We start from the raw sequence: 13,601 nt of genomic DNA on the forward strand, positions 1-13,601 counted from the left end.
AAAATTCAAACTAAAGTAGAAATTGAGTTTCTACTAAGATGTACAGATATTCCCACATTTTTTCCATTTTGTAAGCCTAATTATTATGGTCCATTTAATAACTACTAGTTAGAAGTTTTTATCGGTAATTGAGATAGTTGGAATATTACATTTGTTCTCTGTGAATGTTTTTCTCATCAAATGACTTTTGCCTTCATTATCCATGGATGAAAAGCAGATTGATGTGCTCTCTACTTTGGTCAGGTTAACCTGATTAAAAAGTAAATAAATAAATAAGGCCAGATATTTAGCTCAGCACCCCGTGCCTGCCTTGCAAGCGCAAGGTCCTGACCTCACTCCCCGGTACCTAAATAAATAAATAATTTTAAAATATAAAATGACAGCAGACTTGTTTCTATTTCTTAAACAATTGTGTGACAGAGTAGCTCTTAACAGGGACGGCAATTAATAATTTATATTGTTCTACTCTACATCACTGAGCCAGATTTTTTTTCACTTTAAGCCACTCAGGGTTTTAAAAATACTGTCCTTTGCTAAGAGAATTGGCAGATAAGAAGGAGGTTATATTCATATATATTCATATTCATTTCAACTAATGAAACTTTAATTGGTAAAACCAAGGGTATTCTTTGGGATAGATTACTTAATAAATAAATAAAAATAGTACCTGGTGTGTATTGAGTACTAGTTATAAGCCAGGGACTGCTTGGAGCACTTATACATAAAGTAACTCATTTATTCCTCACACCAACCTTGTGAGTTAGATACTATCATTACCACCATTGTACAGATGAGGAAAATAAGCTGGTGAGATTGAACCAGCTAGTGGGGGAACCAAGATTTGAACATAGTTGACTGGCTCTGAGCCCAGGCTCCTGACCATTATGCCACCCCATGAACACCGTGTTCCTGGTGGAAAGTCTCTGCCTGCTTTGGCTATCTTTTCTTAAGATCCTTTACTCAGGGGAAGCCAAATATCACTTAGCATAGCTTTATACTGTCAGTAAAACATTTAACTCAAGCCAATTAATACATCAAAGTGATGCACATTCAGAGTGATTATGTCTCTTGTTATGAAATAATTGCTTAAATTATTTCTGTTTTCCATGGCTACCCTGCCATTAAATTGCTGGCCTGCTAGCCAGCTACCCAGGAATCCGGTACACATGGAGTCTGAGAAAGCTGGGAAGCTGTACTACCCAACACAGACCTCTGTATCTTTGCTCCTGGATGATCTGGGGCCCAGGCAGCCTCCCTCTCCAAGTTGGGAGTGAGCGTGTGTGGTTGCATCTCCTGGGTATGCTTTGTATATTGTAGAGACCCTCTGACCTGCACACATCAACTCCCATTTACCAAGCAGGGTAAAGAGCCCTCCTTGCCAGAGTGGGGCACAGATGTAAAAACTGTTCTAAGACCACACCAAACTGAATAGACAAGGAGGTGGCTGGGGTCAGGTAGTGAAATGGGTTTAAACAGACACTGGGTATCCTGGAGACTCTAGGCTCAAAGCAAAGGGAAACAGCAGTCAAGCCCTACATGGAGAGCTTCAGTCACCTGTTAGCTTTCAGAAGGCAACCACTGTGACAAGCCCTGACAGGCTGTGAGGTCACGCACTGAGTGTTAAGCCTTCATTGCCCCAGGGGGTTTGGCGCACCTGCTGTGTGACATGGAACTTCCTGGTAGTGGTTCTTAAAGGGAACTGCAGGCCACATTCAGCCCTTGTGGTCCTGTGGGCTCAGCTTCACGTCCCAGGAACTTTAATGTCTGTAAGACCTGGCAGGCCCCACTTGATCTAGGGCCAGAAGGGATCTAATCGAGAGTTTAACTGCTAGAGAGGTTGCATCTTAGGTGTACTTGCCAGAGCCCTAAATGGTCACCAACTAGTGAGGACACTTTTTGGTTGAAGAATAATTCTTTTATCGGATTACATTTAAGCTACCTGTGCCTCATGGGATTGCCAGTGAAGACATTTTGTCTCAAAACCCTGGAGAACTCTCTTGTAAGGTAAAGCAGAGCTCTTTCTTTTTTTGTTGTTGTATTAAATTCTTTTATTGGTACATTGTAGGTATACAACACAATTACATTTCTCATTGGGAATTGTACCTTTACATAATGCATCTTGGTTCTTATTTTTTCCCCCTTCCTAGCCCTCCCTTCACGCCCTCCAACCTTCCCTATTTACAAAGACTTTATTTCCATTTTTTCCATTTCTCAGCATTTTTCCTTTCCCTTCTTTCCTTTCCCCTGCCCCTCCCACTACCCCTACCCCTTTGGACCTCTTCTTCCTATTTTGCATTATCTATTATTCATTCTAATCATTGATACATTTTAGGTATACAATATAATGACATTCATTATTGGAAATTTGCACCTTTACATAGTGTCTCTTGGTTCTTATTTTTCACCCTTGCCCAGCCCTCCCTTCAACCCCTCCAGTCCTCCCTATTTACAAAGATTTTGTTCCTACTTTTCCATTTTCTCATATTAATCCCATTCCCTTCTATCCTTTCCCCTACCCCTCCCACTTCCTTCCCCTTTGCCCCTTTTCTTCCTATTTCACATTACCTACTATACATTTAGTCCTTATTTACACTTTCAGTTTCTCACACTAGAGAAACTATTCGGTATTTATACATGTGTGTCCTATTTATTTCACTTAAGAGTATGGCCTAAATGTGCATCCACTTAGCTATAAATGTCTCTAATTTCTCATTATTTATGGCTGAATAGTACTCCATTTTATAAAAAAACCACATTTTCTTTATCCAGTCTCCAGTTGATGGGCAATTGGGCTGCTTCCAAGTTATAGCTATTACAAATTGTGCTGCTATGAACATGGGCGGACATATATCACTGTGGTATGATTCTTTTAATTCTTTGGGGAAGATCCCCAGCAGTGGAATAGCGGGGTCAAATGGGACTTCCAGTCCTAGTTCTTTGAGGTATCTCCATACTGATTTCCACAGTGGTTGCATCGGTCTACACACCCACCAGCAGTGGAGCAGGGTTCTTCTTTCCCCACAGCCCCGCCAGCCTTTGTTATTGGTGGATTTCATGATAGCAGCCATTCTTTCTGGAGTGAAGTGGAATCTCAGCATTGTTTTCATTTGCATCTCTCAAATGACCAGTGATGTTGAACATTTTTTCATATATTTATTTGCTATTTCTACTTCTTTGTGTGAGAAATGTCTGTTCATTTCAGATGCCCATTTTTGGATTGGGTCTTTAAATTTGGGAGGTCTGATCTTTTTAAGTTCTTTATAGATTCGAGATAGTAGACCTTTGTCTGAGGAAGAGCAGGTGAAGATTTTTTCCCATATTGTGGGTTGAGCAGAGCTCTTTCTTTACTGACTGGTATTGAAAAAAACTGCTGGCCTCTGTCACCGCTATTACACGTTATTAAATGCTTTAGGCTCTAAAGATTAAAATGTGGAAAAGTAATAATGTTTTATTAAGTAATAATTGCTTCAGAGAGTGGTATTGTACCTTACAGCGTGGGGACGTACTTGTGATGCTGAAGCAGGCAGAAAATAATTACTTGGAATGCCAAAAGGGAGAAGGTACCGGCAGAGTTCATGTGTCTCAGATGAAGATTATCACTCCTCTTGATGAACATCTTAGAAGGAGAGCCAACGTAAGGAATTAATATTGTACAGCCCTCGTACTATACATGGCAGCACATTTCATAGAACTATTCATTATATCTCATCCCTAGGTTTATTTTATTAGCATGATTATTTTAACTAGAATAAAAATTACCGTAGCATTTTATTTTTTTCAAAATAAATGACTTCTGAGAGACTTGCTACTACCATCCTGAACACCTGATACGTAGAGTGACTACCATTGGTTTTGCCTTTTTCATAGCTGGTTTATAGGATCCAAAATACTCACCCATGAATTTTCAACTGGGGAAGCTGCCTTTTTTTTTTTTTGGTACCGGGGATCAAACTCGGGTTCTTGTGCTTGCACAGCAGGTGGCGAAACCACTGAGCTAAATCCCGGGCCCAGGCTGTTTACTTTTTAAGTAATATAAACATGTTTACCAAAGTACCAGAGATTAGTTATCTAGCAGAATGGATAGTAATTTTAAAGGAGGCCCTATAAGTGCTACATACTTCCTTTTTAAAAGTATAAACTTAATGTAAACCTCACTCCTCTAATTTTAGCTCCTAAAGCAATGAAATACAATCCAGCAACTACAAATCACAATGTAGTCCTAATAAATTTGCAGAGCCTGGGAAGATACAATGATTATTGGAGGTCATTTATCAAGAGAAATACCGTTGACCAATTGGTAGAGATGTATTTTTAGCAGAGTTTCTTAAGTTTGCTAGTTAGATTTCCACTGTTAATGTAGCGTTTATGAAAAATGATACCCACCAATCATTCAACCCAAGAAAAGTTTTTGATTTGCCATTCATCCTGATTATCATGATCTAATCCAATTCTTTCTTCTTAGAAGGTAGTTTTATCTTTTCAAGTTTGCTCAGAAACTAAATATTTCTATTTGGGGTAGCAGAGACAACATGTTCAGCTAATTGCACCTGGCATGTGACTATTCTGTCTTCAGTTCACACAGGAAAGGTTCTGTCACTTATTTTCTCTATGTTTGAATGGACTATTGTCTATCTTCCGTCGCTGTCCTTCCTCTCTCAGAATACACTGATGGTTACAGTGGGAGCTATCCTGCCAAAAAGCTTTTCTTTTTGAAAAATAAAAGCTAAAACTTAAAAATTTGTGTGTGTGTGTGTGTGTGTGTGTGTGTGTGTGTGTGGTGGTGGTGGTAGTGGGGATTGAACCCAGAGCCTTGCACTGAGCTCTACCCCTATGCCTTTAAAAAAAAAAATTTTTTTTTTTTGAGACAGAGTCTAGCCAAATTGCCCAGCCTGGGTTTGAACTTGCAGTCCTCCTGCCTCAGCCTCATAGAGTGCTAGAATTACAGGCATGCACCACCACCCTCAAAAATTACAACTGTCCAGAGGTTTTCCACTTTAAACATCGCCTTCTTCACATGTGCTGTATACTGAGAAGTGTCCTGAAATGGCCATGTCATTATCTCTATTGGTGACAGTGAATCTTCCTTTAGGATTTTGGGTTCCTGGGTATTACTACATTTCATTAAAAAAAAATAAAACAACTATTTGAAAGCCTTACTTTTAGGTAAATACTCTGATTTTCCTCTAACATGGTAAACAGAGTATTAAATGTTAAACATCAATTGTAGTTACATCCAGCAGATCGTGGGGGAAGGGGGATCATTGCTGAGTGTGTGGTTGATGATAGGCCTGTGTTGCAGGAAGCTGAGATTTGGCTCCCTTCCTTCTCCTGAGGCAATTATTTCATCCTCTAAACTTCATTTTTTAAACATGTGAAGAACAGAATTAGAATTGACATATGATGGGCTGGGGATTTAGCTCAGTGGTTTCACCGCCTGCTGCACAAGCACAAAGGACCCAAGTTCTATCCCCGGTACCAAAAAAAAAAAGAATTGACATATGATTCCATTTGTATGAAAAAAATCCAAAAACATTCCCAATGAGAAATGTAATTGCGTTGTATACCTATAATGTACCAATAAAAGAATTTAATAAAGTGCAAAAAAAAAAATCCAAAAAGGTGAGGGACAGGAAGTGGATGACTGGTGGTTGTCTGGGGCTGAGGAGAGTGAGTGAGCGGTGAGTGCTAATGAATAGGGAAATGTCCTACACTCCTGTTGTGCTGACGGTTAGACAGTTCTGTGGATATACCAAAAGCATGCACACTCTAAATGGGTGGGTTTTATTGTATGTGAATCAAATCTCAAAGATCCTTATTAAATGAGCTAATGCATGTAAGGTGTTAGCTTTTCTGTGCTGTGACAAAATACCTTATAAAAACAACCTTGTTAGGGCCGGGGATTTAGCTCGGTTTCACTGCCTGCCTCGAAAGCACAAGGTCCTGAGTTCAATCCCCGGTACCAAAAAACAAAACAAAACAAAAAACAACCTTGTCAAAGATTTCAGTCAGTGGGGCTGAGGTGAGGCAGAGCATCTTGGCAGCAGGTCACGGTGCAGCAAGGCTGCTGGCCTCATGGCAGCCAGGACACAGAGTGCAGGAGGGAGCAGAGAGAAGGGGCCAGGGACCAGATACAGCTCTCACAGCCATGCTGCCGTGATTCACCCCAACAACCAGGCCCCCACCTGTTCGCATCATCTCCCAAAAACATTGTCAAATCCACCAGTGAAGTTAGAGCCCTCGTGATCCAGTCTCTTCAAAAGCTCATCCTTTGGCACATGAGTTTGAGGATTGCTTCACATCTAAACCATTAAGACACAGTGAGTAGACACAGCAAAGGAACAGTAAATATTAGCTCTTCTTACTAGTATAATGCCATTTGTATTAGCAGTGATATAGAAAGACCTTTGAAAAGCACTAGGCTTCCCTGCCAGATCCGCACTCTGGTGGTGAGGTCAGCATTGTGCTGAGCCCTGGGGGTCAGCCTTGTCCAGCCCACTTTACTCGCCCTCCACGGACAGGCCCAGTTGATGGACACCAGGCCCAGGACATCCATCCGCTGAAGGCAGAGAAGGGAACTGTACTTGGGAGGCACAAATTACCTTCCCCACCTCTCAGTGTCACTCCTGTTTAGATCTTTGGTCCCTTTAAAGGCTAATGTTTGTGTTAGGTGTGACGTAGCTCTCTTGACTTCTTTTTTCCAAATAGATACCATCTAGCCTAATGTAATTTATTGATTAGTCATTCCTTTCTCCACCGATGTAAGTCATAAAAAATGAAAATCACACATATACACATAGAATTAATTGCATAAAAAGGAAAATTTAAAGTTCCTTCAAATCTAAAATATCACACAGCTCCTTTCCACAGTTCCTGAAACTCCCATGTTACTCATTTATTTGGGGAAAAGCATTGAGCAGTCCCTATAAGATGTTAGTGTTACCTTAGTAAGCTGATAGAGTAAGCTGTATTAGCCATTACTGCCTTGACTTGGGTCATGTTTTAGTTTACCTAATTTAAGAGAATACAAGTTGCCTCTGTAGTGAGTGCATTGTGGTTGAAAGAACATATGAGATTCAGAAAAGATCCAAGCAGAGGTGCTGCAGGTTAGGAAGGGAGGGAGTGGACCCTTATTCACAGTGCAGTCTGATCAGCCCATTGCATCCTAGACAAAGGAGGGGCAGAAAGAAAAGTTGCAGTATGGCTGAGGGCACAAGACTCATTGACAGGGCAAAGAGACAAAGAGCACAAAAACAACCTTCATTTATTTTGCAGATTTGCCATTGTTGAAGAGTTTTTTGATTTTGTGTTTAAGGCAGGGTTTCATTCAATTGCCCAGGCTGGTCTTGAACTTGCAGTCTTCCAGCCTCACCCTCTTGAGTGCTAGGATTACAGGTGTGGACCACTGTGCCCAGTGAGAGTTTTAAATTGTAACTCCAAATAATGCCCTGCAGTCGGATTTGATGATGATGATGATGGTGTGGATAAGCTTGTCTCCTCCTGTAAAGAAACTAAGAGTAACAACTGTTTGTCAATAAGAAGAGGTCCCTCTTCACTCTTACCCTCCCTCAGCCAGTCTAGGCCACTGGCTAGATAAGTGGACAATGTTACATTCTGTTTGCTAATTTACTTAGAATTACTGTAGAATAAACCAATCAAACTGAATAGAAAATCCAGGCCAGGCATGGGAGGTAGCATTGCTTTCAAATTAGAGAAAGCATTCAGTTAAGTGATAATAAATGAAATGGATTTTTTTGCGGGGGGGAGTCATTAACTCCCTTCATTACAAAAGGCAAGAACATAAATTGCAGAACTTCTTTTCTCACCCTAATAAACATACAAATGTTAAGGCTCTGTTCTTAAGGTTTAATCCTGGTCACAGTTATGAAAGAACTACCCTTGACTGAAAGGAAAAGAGGTTAAAAAAGCCACTGCTTTGAGACAGAATAGATACCATCGGGTTTTTTTTTCTTTTTTTAACTTAGGCAGTTCCCTTTTGTTTCACTTTCTGGGAGAAAGCAACAAGGAAGAAGGTGGGGAGGAGGGAGGGAAGATGGATGCATGCATGCTGGGGGTATTGAGAGTTATATCTGTCCTCCCCGGCAAGGACACATTTCCTTTCAGTTTGATACTGACTCCCCCGTTTTGCTCACCTATATGGTTTGCATTATAATTGTGTCAAGAGAACTCTAATGAAGGGGGGAAAAAAAGCGGAATGGTCTTTGTTATGGATTGTATCTAAATGACCCCCAAAGCCTCATGTGCTCACAGGTGGGGCTTTCAGAGGTGGCTGAATCTAATGTGTGCAATAACTAAGTTAGTCCACTGATTGATTTAGCATAGTTCTGGGTGTGGGTAATGGGAAGGCCCACCCTGTGTGTGGGTGACACCATCCAGTACCTTTGTAGCCTGGATGGAATAAAAGACAAAGGAAGGCTTGCTGCTGCTGCTGCTGCTGCTGCTTTCTCCCTGCTCTGCCATAGACTGTTTCTCTTCTGCCATGCCACCCTGCCTTGGAGCCAGCCAACTATAGACTGAAGCCTCTACAGACTGTGAGCTAAAATAAACCTTTCCTCCTTTAAGTTGTGAGTCTCAGGTATTTTGTCTCAGCAACAAGAAAAGTAACTAAGACAATCTCAGAGTGAATAATAAATCCAGCATCTGTCCTTTCACTTCATTCACAGCCCCGTTTGGCCCCTAAGGATTCAAGCCATGCTCAGAAGCCTGTTGACAGTAATACTCCTCATGCTGTTGTTCTTCATGATTTTCCAGCAGGTAAGGACATAAATAATAACTTGATGAAGCCATAGGATCCAGGAGCAAGACGTCCTTCTCAGGTTAATTTCTTTCTTTTCTGTGCTTGTAGGTCGTAGACTAGAGATGGCACCTTCTCCGGTGCTCTGTCTCCAGAGAGCTCAGTTACCCGTGCCTTTGAAAGGGACGGGGCGGGGATGGGACACAGACATGACAATAGAAAATTCAACTTTTTAACTCTTTCAAAATACTGGGTACTAATTGACTATTGTAATAAATTTTGAATTCTGATTCAATAAGTGAAGTTCTCTTGTCCTACGTTCTCTTATCCATACCTACCTATGAAATCCAAATGCTTAATTTTTATACCCATTTTTTACATACCATTCATATCCAAGACTACAAATAAACTTTTTTTTTTCCTTCAATGCTGAGGATTAAACCCTGGAGCTCACACGTGCTAGGCAAGCACTCTGTCACTGAGATGCTTCACCGGCCCTGAAATAAACTCTTGATTTATTTATTTTATCCACTTGGTAAACTGTGTTTTAATGTGGATAAATTTACTTGGTAAAGAGCTTTCGTACTCCTTTAGTTAATATTTGAAGTTGAAACAATTTTAAGCATGAATGAGAATAATGATAATATACCATGTCTATAAACCCCTTCCTTTGTTCATTCTGTATTCAACAAGAGATTTATATTAGCACCAGTAGGAATCCTTGGCCAACATAATGGCTTTTTAAAAAAAAGTCATTTCCTATTCATCAGTGCATAGCAGATATAGCTACTTTGATCTTAGGAGAGGAAGCTCATAATATCAAAATTCAAAACAATTTTATTTTAAAAAGTAAATTTGACTAGTATAATCTGTTCTCTAGCAATAGAACATACTACCTTAATGGACAGAACTAAATACTACCTTGTTGTGTAGTCAGATCTGCAACCAAGATAATTTATCATATGTAACTGTACTGTGATATTACAGAGCAAGTTGATGATTTGAACCTCACATCTGGAGAAATTGTTTATCTTCTCGAAAAAATAGATACAGACTGGTACAGAGGGAAATGTAGAAACCAGACTGGTGTGTTTCCTGCCAACTACGTCAAAGTTATCGTAAGTGGGTCGGGCTTGTTTCAGTTGGTCATATGCTTTGTGGCTCCAGTGTTACCTGCAGTTGAGAAAAATAGCTAGAAACCTCGATTCATTCTTGAGTTCTAGTTTTCTCTCTTTCATTAATTCATATGGCATTTAGAAAATTGAAAAATAAAAAGCTTTGTTTAGGTAATGATTAACTGTTATGATGTAATGTCTAAATGCTGCCTGGATTATAAAGTGAAAGGTCACCACAGGTCAGTTGGTGAATCCGATATTCTGAGGTTTGCTAAACACTTCAGGGTTTATGTTAATTCTTTGAAACATTCAGTGAACATGAATGAAATGGTGCCAGACTGTCCTGAAAGGAGTGTTCTCTGAAGTCACAGTACCACCTCTCTCTCTTTTTTTTTCTTTCTTTGTTTTCTCCAACTATTTATCTCCATTTTTCAAAAAACGCAATTCGGGAATACTGAAGCACTGTTATTGAAGGTAGTGGGCCATTGGTGGTTTTCCACGTCATTTCAAATCTGATTGGGAAAGCCTATGTAAGCACTGGCGCTTTGCATACCCTCACAGCCTGACCCGTGAGTACAGCGGCTCAGCCCAGGGGCTGTGAGGCCTGGGGTGAAAGGAGCCCACCCCACAGACTGCTGTGTTAGCAGGAAGACTGGGACCAGCCCTTAATATAACTCATCCATACTCCAGGTGTCCGGAAAGCTAGCTTAAGTAGTTAGCGTTAACAGCTTATTTGAGGGGGGATAAGCAAATAATTTTCCATTACATCAGAAATCGAGAAAACAAGTATAAGAAAATCTGTATTTTCAAATAGAAATGAGTTTGAGTCTCTTGGATAATGAAATATAGGTCTTAAAAATTGCTTAGTGTATATATGGCCTGATTCTTTGGAGAAATTCAACCACATTCTCTAAATTAATATTAAGAATAATGTTAGCTTTAGCACTCTTCCTCATTTTTCTCCTGCCCAATGTAGCAGTACTTTAAAAAGCACAATTACCACATTGAAATCAATCACCCTGAATCTGCCACATTATTGGTATAAATGTTATTTCTAAGCCCACAGTTTAAAAAATTGTTTTAAAACTTCAAACTCATAGAATTCATCAAGAGGGCCCTGATTTATGTAATATAAACCTCATAGCTGTAAGTAGTCTCAGACTGCATGCACACGGCCAGGAACCTGATTACAGCCCAGCTTTACTGAGCCTCGTAAATGACGTGTGATAGAAAGTGCTTGCCAGTCAGTAGGTGTGTTTAGTGTGGATTCCTTTCTCTTCCTTATTCACACTGAAGGGGGAAAAACATGTTCCAGAGTTACGGAGGGAAGCCATAAGTTTGGTTGAATTGTTTTATTTGGAGGTCAGGAAGGTATTGCAGAATCCTGCCATCTCTGCCCAGATGTGGTGACACTGATGTGTGACAGCACAGTGCCCGATGTCTGGTTTCTATCCTTTTGTTTGTTCTGTTTTGTATTTTAAGACAGGGTCTTGCTGTGTAGTCCAGGTTGGCTTTGAACTCATCCTCGTGCCTCAGCTTCCTGAGTGCTGAGATTACAGGCATACATCCCTATTTCTATCTTAAATTAACTGATTTCTATCTTAAATCCTCTTCAACTGAAGTTTTCAACTTGGAGATCATGGGACAGAGAAAACCATCAGGGGTAGAATGACACTAATATGCTTATTCCAGCAAATAAGAGGATTTTCTGTCCATCCAAGGAGGACTACATCACAAGCTATACCTTTTGTTCAAAACCCAAATTCAGGAATTCTTACTATTTAGCACCTGTCCTACTAATAGGTTCAACACCTAGCTTAACTGCCTGATTTCAATCATGCATTTCCTAATTAACTTTTAAACTTACTAAAGAGTGAAAAAAAAATACAGTTGTTACCATGGTTTTGTCTTTACTAGGTTGATATTCCAGAAGGAGGAAGTGGGAAAAGAGAATCTGTTTCATCTCATTGTGTTAATAAGTAAGTTTTATTTTTCTTTTGCACAAAATGCCGAGAAAGCAAGCAGGTAGATCATGAAGAGTACTAAGCTTAGAAACTTCCAACGTGTGATTACTCAGATCTTCAGTGTCTTTTTGTTTGTTGTTTTTTTCTTTTTTTAATTGAAATAGGGTCTCACCTATGTAGTTCAGACTGGCCTTGAACTCACTAGCCCAGGTCGGCTTTGAACCTGTGGCAATTCTCCTGCCTTAGCCTCCTGAGTGCTGGGATTACAGGCATGCACACCATGCCTGGCTGAGATTTTTGTTTGTTGGCAGTACTGGAGATTGAACTCAGTGCCTTCACACACAGCTACATTCCCAGTCTTTTTTTTTTTTTCCAAGACAGGATCTCACTAAGTTGTCCAGGTGGGACTCAGACTTGCAATCCTACTGGCTCAGCCCTCCAGAGTGCTAGAATTACAGGCATTACCACCATGCCTGGCTTCTCAGTGCCTTTTCAATTATGAGGAAAGTTTGACTTGTTTAAAAGCCATAGTAACTTCTGATGGAAATGCAACCGTGCAGGCCTTGGAGAGAGCAGCCAAGTGGGAGTCTGTCCTGATGCATCCCTCAGCCTGGCCTCAGCCTGAGCAGAGCTGGTTTTGTCCCCTGTGCATTTTAGTTCAACCTTCTTGTGTTTGTCTACCAACAGATTTTTAGAAGGTTCAACTATTTTGTCATAGAATATAATCTCATAGAAATATGAATCCTACAAAACTGCTAGGTGGGGCAGGGGTGTCAGTCAGTGGTAGAGCCCTTGCCTAGGCATTAATGAGGCCCTGGGTTCCATTCCAACCCCAACACCGCAAAACAAAACAAACCTGCTAGACATTGTGTATTGTTCACTTAAAGAGGAACTGGGAGGAATCAAGGAAGATTACATTGAAGGGGTCCTCTTGTGTGTCTGAAGACCTTTGCATGAATTTATATACCTTTTTAATGCATCGTTGTAACTCCTCTGAGATTTAAAACCCTGCCACAATGCCACTTTATATTCTAGTTAAATGAGGAAGTTAATAGGATTCACTACTTGGTGAAGACTGTAAACCTGTCTAGGAATAGGTCAGACAGAAGGAGATGCTCCCAAGGGACTTGAGAAAATAGATGCAAAGGTTATCACAAATAAGAAAACTTCTGATGTCACAGCAGTTGAATTGTTTCGGGTTCAGTTTTTCTCCTGTTTTTAAGCAGCATGTCCCGTGTCAGCAGACTGAATTTAAAGTGGACATGAATAGCCATGGATCCATTGACCTAACTTAAGTCAAAATCTGATTGGAGCTAGGACCAACTTCATCTCTTCAGGCACTTGTTGGTCGTTAAGTTTCTTGCTGTCAAAACTTGCTTTGTGAAGTCTCAAATCAGAAGTTTGGTATTAAATCATACCTTCTAGAGACAGAATTTCATCTCTGCTTTTGTTATTATTTTCAGTCAAAACTGCAAATCAGGAATTTAGCTCACTGCCACTGTGCCTGCCTCACAAGTGCAAGGTCCCAAGTTCAGTCTCTGGTACCAAAAAAAAAAAAAATTGCAGCTCACTTAGGGATTGTTCCAAGGATCAGAAACAGTGCCATTTTGGGGTTTTGTTTTGTTTTGTTTTTTGAGACAGAGGCACGCTATGTAGTTCAGGCTGGCCTTGAACTAGAAGCCATCCTCCTGCCTCAGCCTCTCAAGTGCTAGGATTACAGGCATGTACCACTGTGCCTTTTTTTTTTTTTTAAACAAAGCCTTTTTTAAA

General features: G+C 40.3%; 1 protein-coding gene across 5 annotated transcripts in view; it reads left to right on the forward strand.

Annotated features, from left to right (window-relative positions):
- The window catches only part of Sh3d19 (SH3 domain containing 19), a 183,456-nt gene that overhangs the window by 156,541 nt on the left and 13,314 nt on the right, over positions 1–13,601 (forward strand). For all 5 annotated transcript variants that reach the window (XM_087205713.1, XM_087205714.1, XM_087205716.1 and 2 more), the window contains 5 exons: positions 1,936–2,004; positions 3,494–3,634; positions 8,682–8,772; positions 9,740–9,870; positions 11,785–11,846. In XM_087205713.1, the coding sequence (XP_087061839.1) occupies positions 1,936–2,004; positions 3,494–3,634; positions 8,682–8,772; positions 9,740–9,870; positions 11,785–11,846 (494 nt within the window). The remainder of the gene's footprint in view (positions 1–1,935; positions 2,005–3,493; positions 3,635–8,681; positions 8,773–9,739; positions 9,871–11,784; positions 11,847–13,601) is intronic.

Source organism: Heterocephalus glaber, unplaced genomic scaffold (genome assembly GCF_053883595.1).
Source record: "Heterocephalus glaber isolate CG9 unplaced genomic scaffold, H.glaber_assembly_v1.0 deba00000613, whole genome shotgun sequence".
Taxonomy (NCBI): Eukaryota; Metazoa; Chordata; class Mammalia; order Rodentia; family Bathyergidae; genus Heterocephalus; species Heterocephalus glaber.